Here is a 19093-nt window from a genome sequence, read left to right as displayed (position 1 = left end):
TGCCAGTGCTGCTCAATAGATTGTTTAACACAGCAGACATTTTTAACATGTCACAGAAGGTAAAGTGCAGGTGTAAATAAAGTGAAGGATGCTTCAGTGCCAGTGTGCAGATGCCTGCTGGCTCTCTGTCACATGGTCCAGTCTTGAACTGAACAGAGGCAGGTCCCAATCAATTACAAATGGGAAACAGCAGGAGAAGAGACATAATTTGGAACAGAACAAAAAACATCAGAAAATAAGAGAACTAAGTAAGAATAGACAGAATGAAAGATAAAAAGCTACACAATTACACATGATTAGAAGAAAGATAATTATGTTAATATCTAGAAAAATAAGGAACAAAAGAAATACAAAAAATTATGAAAATAAAACAGTGACATCATTACTGAAAACATATGGGCAAGAAAAAACACTATGTTTTAAATGTTTAATTGTTACAAACCTTGCTTACAAAGGGGACAATGGTGAGGGTCTGTTCAGAACTTCTCAGTGAGTATTTATGTGTATAAGGTACAAAATAGTGTTTTTACATAAAACATTTAATTGACTTCTTAAATCTGGGGTGAACCTGAGTACATCTAACATTCAATGATAGTGTGTAAAGAAAAATGTAAATCTGCTGTCTGTTGATGGGATGAAGAGGAGTTCTGTGATAAGGCCCTATAGACCGGCTCCTTGGGGGACAACAGACGTTAACTCTGATGGCACCCAGTCCTCTTTCCAATCTGTCTCTCCCTGCAGATGTGGGTTAAAGATGACACGGCCTGCTAATCCGCTGATCTGCTCATGCACAGCCCCCACATTTAAAAGGAGAGAGGGGTGATAGAGAGACAAAGACAAAGAGGTGGGGGGTATAAAGCCATGCATTTATTTTATTTGTGTGTGTGGACTATATGGTCAATAAATGTGCTCTTGCAGAGGTAAAGCTTTCCACATACCAGCACTCAAAACTGGAGCACTGCATAATTTTCTCTGTTTTTCATGTGTGTGCTGGTGTGTTTGTATGTGTGTGTGTGTGTGTGCGTGTGTGTGTGTGCGCGTGTATTAAGAGGCGGGGTTCTTAGGTAGCATGTAGACAACTGCATGCTTTTCACAGTTGACAGCATCGAATGAGCGCCCGGGAGGAGGGACCCTGACCCGGTTACAGATATAAAACCAGCCAGGCTGCTGTCTCCATCGTTACAGATTTTGGGGGCGGGGGTGAAGACACAATATGTCTGACTGCAGGAGAGAGTGGAACCGGGAGGATGAGCTGCCGGTCTACCTGGCGGGGCCGACCCCCACCGGGCAGCACCATCGGAAATCCTACGGCATGTTCAGCTCCGTGGAGGGGGCGTTCGAGAGCAAGACCATCGACTTCGACAACTACGCGGTGGGGAGGAGAGGGAGCCGCACCCCGAGGAGCGGCAGCCGGGAGAGGCTCTTGGACCCCGGTGATGCAGCCACCGGGAAGACGCCCGGCAGCAACCAGGCTCAGGAGGGGTCCGTTGGCAACTCGCCAGGGGAGGGCGACGACTCACACGTCGGTGTCGAGGTCAGACACCCATCGGGGAAGGAAACCCCTGATGGAAAGGTATGGATGATGGATTTACTTCTTGGCATTTTCTCTCTGTGTCTGTCTGGGGTTTTTGGTTGAAATGTTGGATGTCATATATGTAAAGGCTTCCCAATAAATAGTTTAGGAACAAACTGATATCGGCCTGGAGGAGAACTATTGCTCCACTTAGAAAAAGAACAAAGAGTATTATTTATGTTGGATGAAAGTAGCATGTAAATATCTTTGAATAATTAAACAAAGGATGCTGTGGGGCTCATTTTGGAAAACTAGAACTGCTGTCTGACAGGATTTATCCTGATGGCTTATAGACAGCAGTTCTGTAGGAAGATGGAAGTAAGAATTTCCTTCAGTCTGCATAACTAATGAACTTTGGTGCTGCATTGCAGTTTGGTGATTTTAGTTTACGCGTCTTCTGAGCTCAAAGAAAACTGTACAAAACACACGGATGCGTGGAGAGGCTCAGTGACGAGTGAGGTGCTGAAGTGGACAGCGACAGACTGAGCCGTGTTGTGTTGTGGTTGTGTCCTCACGCGTGTGTGTGTATGCGTGTGTGTGTGTGTGTGTGTGTGTGTGTGTGTGTTTGTGTGTGTTTGTGTGAGGTGTTACTTATGTTCAGGGGACCTAAATCCTAAATTGGAAAACAATCAATTTTCAGGTTATTTAAGGTTATCTAAACGTTATGTTTATGTTATGTTAAAGGTTAGATTTAGGTTTAAGTGGGGTTTAGGTTTGGCACATTCTAAGATTAGCGTGAGTCTCCTCAAAATCCTTGTAAGTCAATATAACATCCTTTGAAGTCATAGAGACGTGACTGTGTGTGTTCTTGTCTAGACGACTTCTTGTCTAGACGACTTTGTGAGAACAATGTTGAGCCTAGACCTTATGGAGTGAAGAATGATTTGGAAAGTCTTATAAAATTTTGGTCGGTCCTCACTTTCTGGCTGTTTTGTGTTAAGACTTGCATCAGGGTAATAGTTAGAATTAGGTGAGGGTTGGATTTTGTTGTGAACTAGGGAATGCTTTATGCCATTGAGTGTCCTCACTAAGATAGAAGTACGGAAATGTGTGTGTGTGTGTGTGTTTGTTTGTGTGTCTGAGCAAGAAGGAGGTGTGAGGGAGCTCGCGTCTACACCGTCTCTGTCGGTGCCATGAACGCAGCACGCTTCACGCTGTGCGCTCTTCACGCATCATTTACGCAGCCGTACGGCGGAGGATTCGTCTCTCCCCCCTCCCTCTCCCTCTCCCTCCCACACACACAAACACACACGCAAACAAAAACCAACAAACCCCAGAGGAAGCTAAAAGGGGAGCGGAGCTGTAGCGCAGGGCAGCACAGAACTGAGTTGAGTGTCCCGTGGGCAGAGCTGCGGAGAAAGCAATGTCTGGGAACTGCTACCACGGGAAGAACAGCATCCCCCACCTGACGGTAAGAGACGCGGCGGCCTGGCCGGTGAAACTCTCTCTCTCCACTTGTGAATGCAAATCCCTTCCGCCAGTGCCGGCAGAGAGAGGGGGGATTAAATTCTTAGCGAGGCAGCAAAGAGCAGGAGGCCCCTCCACGGTGCTGGATCTCCCGTGTCAAACAAGCAAAGCCACGACGACGAAGTGACAATTGCCAAGTGTCCCTGCGTCAAATCGGGCTTGTACCCCTGCTCAGGTGGGGACAGTGTTGTGTAATCTCACAGTTTGTCAGAGGGATTAACTCGCACGCGAACAACGGCTCGAATAGAACAACTCAGAGGCGTGAGGCTGGATCTGAACAAAGATGCTTCCTCTTGTCAGGACGCATTGTGCAGAGAACCTCGATCATCATGCCAGAGGAGCCCCATATTAAATTGAAAGTGAATACAAAGGAACACTATTGCATTACATTGCATATCATCTCACTGCAGTCACATGATTCCTCTGGTAAGGGTCCTTACTGCTGTCATCTCAAACCATGGATGATCACTGGTTACCATGGAGACCTAACATCCTCCCTCATGCTGCTCCCAGTCATGGTGGCAGAAAGTGTGGACACATGATAGTCTGATGAAATCGTACTTGTTTTAACACCAGGCCTCTCTATACTCTATTGTTTTTAAATCTATGATAAATGCTAAATAATTCCTTTTTGTATTGGGCCCCACCCATGAACAGCAGCTGTGGGACCCTGCGTTTCTTTCAACTTATCTTTTTCCACTGCACTGAGTCATAATATCGCTATAAAGCCATGCGTGACTGTGTATCAAGATGTCATTGAATTCAACCCCTCCTGCACCTCTCCCTCCCTCCCTCCCTCCCTCGCTCCCTCCCTCTCTTTCTCCGTATCCCTCCCCTGCAGAGTGAGAAGCTGCTGATCAAAGGAGGGCGGGTTGTCAACGATGACCAGTCTTTCTATGCAGACGTCTACATTGAGGACGGGGTCATCAAGTGCGTATATCAGGAACTAAACGCCACAGACATAAAATCCAAGTTTAACAGCGATTACTTCTCTATTAATAATGACTTCCCTTCTTTGTTATCTTTCTTGTCCACTGTTCAATCCTCCACAACCTACATGTCATCCACATCCACACACACATACACACTTCTCCGATCATCTCTTCCCCCCTTCTTACTTTGGCCTCCAATCTCATCCTCCTGACCCTCGGTAGGCAGGTGGGGGAGAATCTGGTGGTCCCGGGGGGAGTCCAGGTGATCGAGGCGAACGGCCGCATGGTGATACCAGGGGGAATAGATGTCAACACCTGTCTGATGAAGCCCTTTCTGGGCACCCAGCCTGTCGATGGTTTCCTCCAAGGCACCAAGGCTGCACTTGCTGGAGGCACTACCATGATCAGTGAGTGTGGAATTCAGTCTGTGACCAAATTAAATACATCTAACAGCTAGATTCGAATCCAGTTTGGCCTTTCTGTGTGTAGATTACATGTTCTCTCTGTGTTTTCATGGGTTTTCTCTGGTTTCCTCCCAAAAGTCCAAGGACATTCACACTGGGGTTAGGTTAATTGGAGACTCTAAAATGACAACTGGTTTTTGTCTATGGGCCTTTTGATTCTCTTGCCCCAATGCCAACTGGGTTTGGCTCCAGTACCCATCCACGACCCTCAAAGGATAAGTAGTAGAGATCATGGATGGAAAGTTTTTCCTTCTTAACCTTTGACCCCTCCTCACCTCTCAGTTGACCATGTGACCCCCCAGCCCGGGGACAGCCTGCTGGAGGCGTTTGAGCACTGGCAGGAGGCTGCGGATAAGAAGGCCTGCTGTGACTACTCCCTGCACGTAGACATCCCCCAGTGGAATGAGACTGTCACAGATGAGTTGGAGCTGCTGGTGCAAGAGAAAGGTACGTCATGCAGTCCGTAGTTATTCTATGATATTTCAGAGCTGTGGTCAGTGCTGTAGTTCCCGCTTCACTTCTAAGTTCGTGCTCGTTCTTGGACCCATTTCACAACAACAACAGGGACAGATTTAGAAACAATTTGGCCCAGCGCTGAATCCTCTTACAGCGAAGGCTCGGCCGGCAGCCATTGTTCTGATTGCGGTTCTGACAGGGTGGCAGTGTCTAGATTTAGCTTGTAATCTGTTTTAAGTAAAAGATCACTTTGCCTCTGGGGGCAGCAACAAAATATTGGAGTAACAGAGCCAAGGCTTCTTCTGCTGCTTGTGTGAGCAATTTCCCTCAGATTTAAAATTGAGCTGTAATTCTTGGCTCAGATGCCACAAACGTGGACTGCATGCCAGACGAGCTTGTACATCGCGGTTTGGATTTTATTATTTATATTTTGTGATAAATGTTTTTGACTGCAGTCGCAGACATTTTCTTCTTGCCTCTGATTTCCCCTCCGTCACCTTCCCGTCATGAATACATTCTTTGCTCCCACTCCTCTCAGGTGTCAGCTCGTTCCAGGTGTACATGGCTTATAAGGATCTGTACCAGATGTCAGACTCACAGGTATGTTTCAGTATATCATTCGTAACACTTATCACATACTGCACTTATTTCCTCATGTTAATCTGTGACTTTCCTCTTCTGGGTTCTCTGGACTCTCTCAGCTCTACGAGGCGTTCTCCTTCCTGAAGCAGCTCGGTGCTGTGGTGTTAGTTCATGCTGAGAATGGAGAACTGATTGCTCAGGTGGGAAAATGTACATTGATCAACATTCTGTATTTCAATAGTACTTTCTATTCTAAACGACCACTCAGCACTCTATTATACATCGCTCATACATTGCCAGCAAAGCCGTGAGAAGCAATGTTGGGGTCAGAATCTTGCCCAAGGATGCTGTGGCAGGTGGAATGTGGAGAGAATGGGACCTTCTGGATCGTTGCCGACCCGCTCTGTCTCCTGAGCCACAACCGCCCACAAATTAAATACAAATGTAAATGCACCAAAGTTCACTTGTCATCAGCAGTCCCTTTGCCAGATGTTGATAGGCATCCTGTCTGGAAAAATAATACTACAGAATGAAAAGCGTTGACAAAAGCTGTTAAAAGCTGATACAGCTCAATAACCTCCTCTGCCTTTTGTCCCTTAGAAGCAAATGGTGACTGTGATGGCCGAAAACACAAAACCTGATTGGGTCACGCAAAACAATAAAAGGAAGTTCCACTGATCCAAAGTTTACTTTAAAATAACGCAATGAAAAAAAAGTGACAGCCCAACAAGGCACAGGATCAGCAGGTTAATAAATGAATAAAAAAAAGGGCTAGAAAGTTTAGAAAAACGTACAAACCTAAAACTCACAAAGCCTCACTGCTCGTTGACACAAATGCATGAGGAGAAGACTTAACAAAATAAAACAGGAAATGAAGTTATGTAGCGCGCATTGTGTCTAAATGAGTCACAGCACCATCACAACCGTTAGTAGTTTACCGTGGTGACATAATTAACAACGTACCGTAGATTGACTGAACTGTATCACCTCCAATCCGCTACGTGTGTACTCCTTCACAGTCACTGAAAAATAATCTCGTTGCGTAACATGCAGGTCTCGGGGAGGGACAGGATTTATTTTTGCTGCTGCAGATGAGAGTGACAGTTTTATCTTTTGACAGTTATTGTACTAATGATGATGATGTAACGTGAATATGATGGTGAGAGCGAAGGTGCTGATAATGACGATAAAAGCCATGATTAAGGGAATGATGATGGTCCTGATTAGCAGGGGGGATTTAAGTTGAAAACCATAATGTATGTGAGGGTAATGAATGATAAAGGGGGTGCTGATGAATAATAATGCAACTTATTGTATATAGTTAAAATCAAGGAAGAGTGGCCGGGGGTCTGGTTTTCATTTTGATTTCACTGTGCTGCAGACAGCGCTGTCAGAAGAACAGGAACAGAAGCCAGCGTCCCACTGAGCGCTGGCTTTGTACGTTTACAACACACACTTTATTTTCTTTGATGGTATGACAGCGCATGAGATTTTAATTTTACAGTCATGAGATAACAGCAAACAGAACAAAAAAACAAGCATTGTGGGTAAAATGTGAGTTGACAGATATTGTGGCGCGTCTGAAGATAATTTTGAAAGTGTTTTTTTTTGTGCTCCTTAGGAACAGAGAAAAATCCTCGGGATGGGAATCACTGGACCGGAAGGCCATCCTCTGAGTCGTCCTGAAGAGGTGAGTCTCATGCACTGCACTGTCTGACCAGTCATCCATCATTGTACAGGTTTAAACACTTCCTTACTCCCCCCCCCCACCCCGTGCAGCTGGAGGCAGAGGCAGTGTTCCGTGCCATCACTCTTGCTAACCGCGTGAACTGTCCTGTCTACATCACAAAGGTGATGAGCAAGAGTGCAGCTGACACCATCGCCCAGGCCCGGAGGAAAGGTCAGCCGCTTTGTTTTCTTGATTTCATTCATTTGATTTTGTTTTAAGTTTTAATCATTGAATACATTTTAACCCTTTAAAGGGGACATATTATGAAAATTCCCCTTTTGTAGTGCTTCTACAAGTTAATTTGGGTATCTGGCATGTCTACCGTCCCAATAACTATGGAAAAAAACAACTCCCGTGATTTGTTCTGGTTCCTCTATGTCAGAAACGATAGGGTTAGCTAACGCTAGAGTCCGTCGAATGGGATACGACCGAAATAAACGTCATAGTCACACCATGCCCATGGAGGGAGTCTTGGTCGAGCGAGCTAACGCTAGTCGGGCTCGAGCTAACCGGGCCAGTGTAGCATAAACAAGGGACCCCCGGGACACCTCTAAATGTTGACTCAACAGTGTGGAAGGATGCTGCTGCTGCGCCAGCTCAAGCTCCCACTGCTCCCACTGCAGGGCTGCGCTGGGGAGCTGGGGCTCTCGCAGCCAGGCTCACCGGGGGTGAGGGGGGTGGGGCACTCAAAAGAGGTCAATCTGAGGAGGGCTGTTAGACAGGGTAAAAAGGTGCTGTTTTAAATGATCCTTGTGGTATTTTGACCAAAATATGTTACAGACATTTCATTAAGACACCAAGGAACCATATCAACTGTGGTATACTGGGCATGATATGTCCCCTTTAAGACCTGAGGCGCAACTAAAACTTAACTTCAACGTTTCCAATTCTCAACTGTATTTATTTCCCATTTCTGCTTCAGAGGCTGTCAATTAACATGTGTCAGTCTTTACCTCTATGGCCTCTTCCTCGCCAGAATCATCATCTTCCTCCTATTCCTCAAACATGTAGCGACTCAGCAGAAAAACATCACTCCTTGTCTTTAAAGCGACAAACACACATGTTACATCAGGTGTTGAAGGATTATAGGAGATAATATGATGTATGATGGAAGCAGTTGACCAATCACTACAGAGTGGGCTACCTGGCCAATCAGAGCGAATGGGCTTTATCAGGAGGGGGGGCCTTCAAAAAAGGATCTAAAACCAAGCATTTCATACAAAGGCTGAAAAGAGTAGCAGCAGCAATGGACAGTGGGAGGAAAGTGAGGTTTTCTGAGCATCAGAGCCTGTAAAACCCAAGTTTGAAATATGAACCTGAATATGATATTTATGTTCACAGTCTGAATATAATCATCACATCTTCCTCTCCAGGTTCTGTAGTATTTGGCGAGCCGATCACAGCCAGCCTGGCCACGGACGGTTCTCACTACTGGAGCAAGAATTGGGCCAAAGCGGCAGCTTATGTGACGTCTCCTCCTCTGAGCACTGATCCCACAACTCCAGACCATCTCCAAACACTGCTGGCTTGGTACGTTCCCAAACCTTCTCAGCAAGTCAATGCACAGGATGCAAAGTACCTGTGTGTACTTAGGTCTCAGTCAACAGTGTGTTTTTCCAAAACACTAGACTATAAACTTTCCTACTGAGTGAAGACAAAGGGATTAATTTAACTATAACCTCTGCACAAAGTGAAATGCAAATCAGCTGGATGACTCCAAAGGAGACACCGGCAAGGATCTAACTCCCTCTGTTTGCCCCGAGTCGTTCGCTTGCTATTCCAGCCACAAACAGGCTGCTGGTGCCAGGCACAATGTCACAGCAGCTTCAGTGAGAGAGAGATAACAGATGGAGGGAAGGTGTAGCAATATGCATGAGGAGGAGGTGGGCAGAAAGGAGGAGGGAGATGACACAGACTTAATAATGGATGAAGGACGCGGTTTAATAAAGCGTCTCATGTAAAATACGTGAAAATGGCGAGTTAAGCTGTGGTTTGTGAGGATTAAATAGTCCAGACCAGACCCACCTCTCACACACTTTCACACACATACAAAATGCAAAGAAAATCCTGCTGTACACATTTAACTGTCCCAGATTCCATAAATAGCAGAGGAGCTAGAATCCTTCATCATCATCTGTTGCCTTGGCTACCAAGTAGCTCCCTGCTCCTCCTCCTCCTCCTCCTCCTCCTCTTCCTCCTCACTCACGCACTCCTCGCTGCTCCTCCGCCCTTTGTCTGCAACTCCAGCTTCTCAAGGCGGGTCCATGCTGTCACGCCACTGCGCAACTCTTTCTCCCTCGTGTCGGAAAAACACGTTATTTCTCTTCATCGTGGCAATGAATAGACAGCTCATGACAGTAATTAACAAATAATTAAAAGGTCTTGGTTGAGACGTGATGATAGTGTTTGGTCTTTATCAGTCACATTCAGCCTCTTGCGTACCAGGAGGTGAAGCATGTGGTGATCATTTTTTGGATAAAACAGTCTTTATGTGCTCTAGTTAATACTTGAGGGACCAGTGCTCCAGCTGCGATGCGCCAGTCTGCCTGGTTCCACTGGCTGTTTTTTGTTTCCTGCCCCAGGCCACAACATGACTTGTGCTTTAACTAGTGTGCTCACTGAGGACAGCTGGTGGCTAACAGGAGAAATTACACACAGGAGGTTATGTTTTCAGCCCTTATGGAATTTCCCAGTGTGGGATCAATGAAGCACATCTATCCATCTATCCATCTATCCATATCTCAATCTATCCATCTATCCATCTATTTATCTATCATCTATCCATCTATCCATCTAGCCATATCTCCATCTATCCATCTATCCATCTAATTATCTATCATCTATCCATCTATCCTTAAAAAATATCAGGCATTGCTGATATCTGTGAGTGTGTGAAATTTGGTGCAGCTTCAACAGATTTTTCAAACATCTGCTGGTAGAATAGAATGTTTGACAGCTTAATAACTGCAGAGTTAAGACTACGCTGATCCTTTTCTGTCCTTTTCGTGCCTGTATACAGTGGGGACCTCCAGGTGGTGGGCAGTGCTCACTGCGCCTACAGCACGTCTCAGAAAGCCATCGGTAAAGATGACTTCACCCTCATCCCCGAGGGAACCAATGGCGTGGAGGAGAGAATGGTTGTCGTCTGGGACAAGGGCGTGGTGAGTGAAGAGCCGTGTGTATCTGTATGTGTGTGTTTATCTAGTGCGTAGCTTTGAGTGTGATTTTATTTTATTTGTCTCTCAGGCCATGGGGAAGATGGACGAGAACCAGTTTGTGGCCGTCACGTCCACCAACGCGGCTAAAATCTTCAACCTGTACCCACGTAAGGGCCGGATAGCGGTGGGCTCCGACGCCGACATCGTCATCTGGGACCCTGACAGCACCAAAACCATCTCAGCCAGGGTCCAGCAGTCGGTGAGGACAAAAAGAAAACAGGACTGGACTTTCTCATATCTGTAGATAACTGAAGATTCTCCTAAACCCCAGGTCACTGATAATACTAACGATAAATGTGACAATTTGTGCCCTCACTGAGGGCCGCAGGGTTTTAATCCTTTGAGCTCGGTGATTTAAACTCCACTCACCCCCTTCGCATTGGGGTGGCAGCAGACACTGATGTTTTTTTTAAAAAACCTGGTCGGATAAAAGCAAAACTCTCTGCACAGTAAGATTTCACCAGAGGACATTGATCAACTTTTTTTGTGCCAACTGACCCTTTAAACTTCCACACCAAACGATGTATCTAAGTGCAGGAGACTGCGCGGCCTCAGAGGGGAATATTTGCCTCGAGCAACGTGACACAATACAGTGGAGATGTGACATGGTGGTTAATGTATTCCGTCTGCTCTGCCACTGTCAAACACTCTAATCCAGACTGCTGCCGGCTTTAGGTTATAATCCCCCTTCACCCCTCACCCATTCTGTGGTACATCTCTCCACCATCCCCCTGGATTCACGCTGCCTCTCTCACTTATTCACCCCCAATCTTCCGTGGCCTTTTGCTGCATCTGCTAAGCTCCATAACTATAATACAAAGCCTGCTGAAATAGCAAAGTGAAAGGTATCGTTGTTCTAAATTGTGGTGGTGGTGGTGGGAGGAGGGTACTGGAGAAAACTAAAATATTTGTCTTCCTCAATTCCCTTTTTTTTTTTCACTCTCTCTCTCGAATATTTTTGCCCCTGCTCGCTCACAGGCTTCCGAGTACAATATATTTGAGGGCCTGGAGTGCCGCGGAGGTCCAGCGCTGGTGCTGAGTCATGGTCGGGTGGTTTGTGAGGATGGGAAGCTGCAGGCTCAGCAGGGCACCGGCCGTTTTATCCCCTGCAAGCCCTTCTCGGACCAGGCTTACCAGCGCGTCAAGTTCAGGGACCAGGTATAGAACACTGAAGCAGAATGAAAAATAGATGACGTAAAGAGTGTTCCACTTTCAAGATTAGATTAGATAACACATCCACACCCAGTGCTGATGCATTGCACTAATACATTACACACATCAATTTAATTTGGTTTCTTTTGGCTTACTAACAATATTCCAGTATATTTATAAAATACAACACACCACACCATGTTCAGCATTGACCTGAATTTACAGTATAGCACAGTGGTTCCCAACCTTTTCACCCCCAAAATAATGATGTCAGACTTATGACCTGTATTATCCCATAGTACATTGATTTGAGCTAGTTCGTCCTGTGCTCTCCACATGTTGTAAAACATCCAATGCTAGAAATGAACCTGCCGCCGCTGATGCAACAACTTATCTGTTAATCATCTAATGGGTCAAAGAAAAGATTGATGGAATCCTTTTTATTGGTTTGATCCAAACCTCTTAATACCTGCCCTTTCAGCAGACCCCTGCTCAAAATGAATAGTGTATATATCTGCAACTACAAGGTCTATATAAATAATCTTGGTATCTGTATGAAGTTAACACCACATTAAAGATGTTGCTAGGTCAGAGTAAATGAGGATGAACACAACCAAATGACATAAAAAATGCAAATTTGAACATATATTTAATCTTTAAACAAGTATGGCTAAAATATGCTATTTTAAATTGGTTTTTAATGGTATTTAATTTAATCCTTTCACAAGCCCCACTCTGCGACTCACAATCCCCCCCAAGGGATTCCCATCCCTTATTTAGGAACCACTGGTATAAGATACTGTAAATGTAGGTCAGTCCTAATTATAAAAGGTATGAAAACAATATAACTTACTTATAAACAGCACAAGCAACATTTACTGGTTACACTGTCTTATGCAGTCATACTGATTTAACCAAGTATATTTCACAGTTATACAAATGTTTATTTAAAAGCTAAATAGTTTTTGCAGAAATGATTAATAGATGTGTTTTGATCTAGGTGAAGGCGAAGCAGGGTGTTACTCGGGCTGTCACTCGTGGGATGTACGATGGTCCTGTGTCTGAGGTTGTTCCTACACCCAAATATATCAGTCCTTCTCCGTCAGCAAAAACATCCCCCACCTCGACCCATCCACCACCAATACGCAATCTGCACCAGTCCAACTTCAGCCTATCAGGTACCAGACATTGTATGTTCTAAAATCCACTTATTTCTCATGTTAGATGGAAGGTAAAAATGTTAAATTACAAAAGAAATACTGTTTACTAGTTTATTCTGAAATACATAACTTTCATAGTTGAATTTTGTCTTTATCTCTCAGGGGCTCAGCTTGATGACAACATCCCACGTCGCTCCGGCCACCGTATTGTGGTGCCCCCCGGTGGGCGCTCCAACATCACCAACCTCTGTTGAATGTGTGACTGTGCACAAAGTGTGTTGTAGAGGTTTCACCTCTTGAGTGTGTTCGAGTGTGTGTGTGTGTGTGTGTATGGCCGCGAGTGTGAGCACACAAGCAGGAATGAACACCATTGTATTTTTGGTTTTACTACAATGGTGACACACTCTGTTTAGCCTATTATGATTTAATCAATTTGCCTTCAGTCGCTGAGAAGAAATGCATTTGCACTACAAATCAAATAAGAGTGATTTTTAATCAGCCAATTCAATCAGAAACATGAGTAACTCACAATCAGGGCACACACACACACACACACACACACACACACACTCAGACACACCTGGTGTTAAAACACCCTCCAAGCACCTAAACGTGACCCCAGTTTGACATAATAGCGTTCTTGTCTCCTCTCCCCCGTGAGCATGACTTCCTCCGTACTCTTCCTCACTTCCCATGTCTTGCTGTGTGACTCTGCTCAGACATGGTGCTCCTCCTCTCCACAGACTTTGGTGGACGGCTAAAGAAACAAAAATGTTCTCTTGCTTCCGATTTTCTTTTTTGAATAGTGGCAATATCTGTTTCAATGTGACTCAAGTGGATCAGTTATAGGCTTCAGTGTGTATTGCATGGACGCGTCTTTAGAGTTGGCACTACTTGTACTTAGAATTGTACTCAAGGCACATTTGTAACTTACAGCACAAGTGTCCAGTATTTTCATATTGTTTAACGGATGCTTATCGAACATAAGTACATTAACTTAACTGTGGGTATAGATCCAGCTTTGACCAGGTCCAAAACATAACTGTGAACTTCAAGAAAAGCAATGCAACTTCCACTTGATCAGATAAAATATGCAATATATTACTATTCAGTGTTATAACTAGATGAGCCGTTGAAACAAAAACAGTTGTGTGCTGCTGAATGAACTTTTCTGATGGCTTTACCTGCATATTTAGGGTTTCATAGTAAAGACGTTAGGACGTGTGTGTGTGCTAGTTTCTTGCAGATCACTCCTGCCACAGATGGATTTGTTGTAATGACATGTTGAACTCACTGCTGTAAAAAGGGCTCCACCTCCTGCATCACCACAGAACCACATTGACAATCATCTTAAGCTGTTTTTATTTGAGTGATTTATCGTATTGATTCTGGATGTTTTTAGTGTTTCTATGCTGCTCTGTTTTTGTTGCTGTCACCTGGTGTCTCCAATGGAACCACTAATGATCAATAAAGACTTGACTGTTGTTAAAAAACGTTTGAATAATGCTCACATCTATGCCTGGTAACATCCAGCAGAGAAGCTGATGCAAAGGGATGAAGACAGATCAGCTAAAGTAAAAAAAAACGAACCGGGTTTTAACACAGGGAAAGACCTGAGGAAATGAGCTGGTATAAATACTTTAAAGGAAATAAAACATGTGGGCAGGTGCTTGGGTTGGTCATGTAACAGGGAATGGGATGATTAGCCGGATCTGGAGTCTGACATCCCCCTGGAAATCTGTTTTTACTGACCCCTAGTGGTTCATCTACTAACCTACACGACCCTCTAACGTCACTGTTTAGTACGCTGTGCAACCTCACCTGCCAGTGATGCTGTGTTGGGTTAGTGGAGAAACAGGCCTGCGAGCTTCGACCACAGGGGGCAGCATAACACTGCTTTTCCTGCTCCAAAGGAGGAAGACTTGTGTCCCCTTGATTCAAAGTGGTCCATTTAAGACTTTCTGACGATAGTTAACCATCACGCTGCACACACACACACAGATAGATGCAAATCTAACTTTTGATGACAAAATAACAGGTTTACAGATGAAAAATAAACTAATCAAATCAAACTGGCTGGGAAACAAAAAGACAGCAGGACACTTCACACAAGATAGAAAAACTGATGATCTGACAAAGACTGGGGGACAAAGGCTGGAATAAATAAGTGGTGTCTGCAGGTGTGTTGTGGAAGTGAGAACAAGAGTGTGTGTTTGTGTGTGTGTGTGTGTGTGTGTGTGTGTGTGTGTGTGTGTGTGTGTGTGTCGTGATAATTGTTACATTTGCCCAATCATCAAAAACACGACTGTTTTCCGTCCTGGCTCCTAAATGGTGGAATGAGCTCCCCATTGACATCCGGACATCACAAAGTCTACACATCTTCCGCCGAAAACTAAAAACATACCTCTTCCGACTTTACCTTGAATAAATTTAAAAAAAAAACACTAACAACTCTTTGAAACTAACACTTTAGTAGCACTTAAATGGCACTTACTCATAGCACTTTGTAGTTTTGCTTTATTTGAAGAAATTGTATTTTCTTGATTCTTGTCGTCCTTGGTATGTACCCTCGGGTTTGAATGCACTTATTGTAAGTCGCTTTGGATAAAAGTGTCAGCTAAATGAAATGTAATGTAATGTAATGCCCAGACTTTGCTTCTGGAGATCAGGCTTCGGAACGTACCATGTTGACAACCTGATCTGGTTCCTATAGGAACAAACATTACACACATGAGACACTGTGTGCTGCTCACACAGCTCGTTGTTTTCAACAGTTTCTCCCTCTCTGTGTGTGTGAGAGACATTTTCACCAAACTCTTTGGGAATATTGTATGATAAATAACATCATGCATAGTTAAAAAATATTTTTTTCAAAAAACTATAGACAAGATCAAGATTAGGTCAGGTCAGGTCAGGTCAGGTTAAGACAAACTTTACAGTCCACAGTGTGAATATTTGTCTTTTGCGCCACAAAAAAGATCAGACATAAAAACAGAAGTAAAACACATTATATCTTAGAGCTTAGAGTTCAATTATAGACAGTTAAATACAGTTCAACAGACCTATTTATGTCTTGTGGCAGATTAAAGCTTAAGCTTACATCTATGACCAAAGGCTTATATAACTAGAAAAAGTATTAATTATGACGATGACATCACCCTGATGTCATTATGAAAATGATCCGATATATTGTAGTGATTAAAGACATTTAATCTACTTATCTAGAGTTTATTTAGACTAATCATTCATGATATAAACGTTGCCATGACGGCATTATGAAATACCATTTTTTTACAGTCTAAAAAAGTGAGCTTCCCCTGAAAGGAGTTCATATATATATAGCATGTGCAGGGTATTCACTGCACTGCTTGTCATTATATGTAGTGTTATCGACAGCTCGTTATCATCTTGAACAAGCTTTCACTTCCAACGTGTCACAACACTGTTTAAAATTAATTATACAACATCTATAGTATAACTATGAGTTCCGGTTATTTTAGTCCTCGACAATCAGAGCTAATTTCCCTTCACTTCATTTTCACATTTCATCGGGAGGAGATTGACGTCATTTGCGCTCAAGGGTTTTCTGACAGGAGAACTCATCAGTGACAGTTCAATTAAACTGAATACTTGAACTAAGTTATTTGACTCTCATACAACAGTTGCATACATTTTACAACAGAAAACACTTTTTAACATATTCCACATGGAGGGAGCTTTTATTTCAAGTAGACTTTACGACTGCAACACTCGAGTGTCCACTCGAACCAGAAAAACTCCACATCCCAGGTGTTGACCAGGACAAGAGTTCACATTTCTCCTCTAAAGTCGTTGGTTGATGTAAGTTTCTATGTTCATATAAGTTTCCTTGTCTTGCATACACATTGTAAGTGTTAATGGCATTTTTGGGGATTGTTTTACTATTATTTTATCTTTTAAAAATCAGTTTTGTAATTCAACAGGATAATGACCAACATACAAACAACAATCAACAAAATATAGTCAAAATGTCAAGAGGTTAACAAACCTGAAGTATATAAAGTAAAGTAATACAAAAATAACACACCAAAATAGAAAACTACATTTCACATCACGTCCATGATAACATGGAATGTATTGTTGCCACAGGGTGAGAGAAATATGGAAGAGAAGGAGACAGGGAGGGCGAGAAAATGAGACAGATGACATTTTCATTGGCCCAGAACAAAACCAGTTTGGGTAAAAACATTCAGGTTTTCCAGGGGAGTTGAATTTTAGTTTCTCCAGCCTGAGGCAGCTTAATAAGTAATTTACCCAATGACTGAAGCTTGAGTGAAATAATAAAAATGAGCAAGATGATCCATCTAACCAGGAGACTGATCCCAAAGAAAGCTGTAAGGGGGAGGTTCAAGATCCAATCCAATCACTTCAGACAAACAGAGAAATGTTAATAATCAATCAGATTGTTTAAATGCAAACAAGAAAGCAATGCTGAAAAATGTATTTATAAAGAGAAACTTACAAAATGTTAAATCTCAGAGGAGATCATAGAAGCCCAATTAGGGCTAGAACAGGCAAATATAAGTCCAAACAGGCAGTGGTACAAAGGAGAAAGCACAGGAATAAAACTGGAGTAGCAAACAGGACCAGTGAGACAAACCGAGACACAGGGTCAAACCGGGGAGCTCAACACACAAACCAACAAAGCGGACTGGGAGCACGGAGAGTAAATACACAGAGGATGCAGCAGGGATAATTGGACACAGGTGAAATTACAGCGAGGCCTCACAATCACAGAGGTGGTAAATAGGACAAAGACAGAAAGTAAAAAAGCAGACACACAATTAAAGGTAGTAAATGTAAGAACACAACGGGAAATAATAAGGTAATATCATTTTCTTCTTTAAAGTACAGTGTAGGGACAGATCATAAAAAAAATAGATCATTTGCGCATTTGTTATTTGCAGCAGATGGTGATGCACACACACATTTTGACATTTGTGATCCTCGCTTCTCCTCGAGTTCTACTGGCCTCACATATTTTTATTTATAACCCCCAGACTTCGTATATGAATCAAACATTTTCTGGCTTTTGCTGCAGATGAACTGAATCCAGATAACCTCACCTTCACAGAGACCAGCAGAGACCTGCATGCTGCCGCTGCCATCTGCTCAGGGAGCCAACCAAAGGGATGCAATATTGAGCTTGTGAGAGTGGAATTATGTAAAGTTTTTCTTTCTGTCTTTCTTCCCTGCAGCAGTTCGGGAAATCACGTGAATTGAAAACAGTTGTTGCATGTGTGTCTGTGTGTGTGTGTGTGTGTGTGTGTGTGGAGTGTGTGTTGGGTGTGCAGGCATCTGAAAAGGTGCCATAACTATACAGGGACTCCACGTCCCTTGAAAGTGTATGGACCGCTGTTTGAGAATAACAGGGAATCAACCGCATCCAGGCACATTACTGAGCCAGCTGTGCTGCTCTTCTACCACTGATGGTCCCTCTGGTCCCTGCTGCGCATTTCTGAGCTGCATCCAGTCACTGTGCAATTAACAAAAGTATGCTTTATCTCTCTGAATACGACCAGATTGTAAACGAGGAGCAATAAAGCCCCCAAAATAAAGTAAAAATTCAGGAGAGCTTCATTATTGGATAGACAATATATATTTCACTCCAGCAAGGAGGCTGTGTTTTCATTTGCATTTGTTTAATGCAGGATAATGCAAAAACTCCTAGAATGGACTGTAAGTGTGGTATGAGTAGAAAAGGGAAGGAGCCTTTACATTTTGGTGTGGATATGGTCAGAAATGTGTATTTTTAACATTTTGGTTGGTGCAGATGAAATACAGATATTAAAATACACATGTTGTGAATTTAAAGTTGGTTTCATTTGGGGACTGTTGAGCCTTGGCGGATGATTTATCCCTCAAAGAAACAGTTTACAGTTTACAATTGCAAGTTTGGCTTAATACTTGCTTCCTTGAATGTTTATCATTTGAACATTATACTTTTAATATTAAGTACTTTTACTTTCTTTTTTTTTTTAATTTTAAAATTGCTCTTACGATGGATAAGTAACAGCAGGGTGTGAACGACAACTGCTATCATTATGGAGCTAATAAATCACCTTAACGTGGGACCTCAAACGTACGCCGTTTGATCAGGGTGTAATGCCACCTTTTGTCCAGTTGGTGCCCATATTGAGCTTTGTTACAAGGTCAAAATTGCTCCTCAGGCTGGCCTTTCGATGTATGTACATTAATTTTAAGTTCATTAAGAAGAATTGGCCTGTGGGTCCGGTTCGGTCTGGTACGAGGAGGGCCCCCCAAGTCCCTTTTACCTGAGTCCCTTTGAACAGTCCTGCTTCTAAGGATATAACATTTAGG

At 43.4% G+C, this 19093-nt stretch overlaps 1 protein-coding gene across 2 annotated transcripts; it reads left to right on the top strand.

Annotated features, from left to right (window-relative positions):
* Nucleotides 1–1186: 1186 nt before the first annotated feature.
* crmp1 (collapsin response mediator protein 1) lies at nt 1187–14212 on the top strand. 2 transcript variants are annotated; one of them, XM_062388967.1, is made up of 14 exons: nt 1187–1573; nt 3882–3970; nt 4195–4379; nt 4719–4883; nt 5431–5492; nt 5594–5674; nt 7096–7164; nt 7254–7374; nt 8577–8733; nt 10223–10364; nt 10450–10620; nt 11400–11579; nt 12574–12751; nt 12896–14212. In XM_062388967.1, the coding sequence occupies exons 1-14, from the start codon at nt 1214–1216 to the stop codon at nt 12985–12987; spliced, it is 2052 nt and encodes a 683-aa protein (XP_062244951.1). In that variant the 5' UTR covers nt 1187–1213; the 3' UTR covers nt 12988–14212. The 2 variants fall into 2 exon arrangements, with proteins under 2 accessions (XP_062244951.1, XP_062244952.1); XM_062388968.1 differs by lacking the exon at nt 1187–1573 and adding an exon at nt 2815–2984.
* The last annotated feature ends 4881 nt before the right edge of the window (nt 14213–19093 follow it).

This window comes from Platichthys flesus, chromosome 5 (genome assembly GCF_949316205.1).
Source record: "Platichthys flesus chromosome 5, fPlaFle2.1, whole genome shotgun sequence".
Taxonomy (NCBI): Eukaryota; Metazoa; Chordata; class Actinopteri; order Pleuronectiformes; family Pleuronectidae; genus Platichthys; species Platichthys flesus.
The sequence above is the reverse complement of the archived record's forward strand: the minus strand, read 5'-3'. Positions and strand labels throughout refer to the sequence as shown.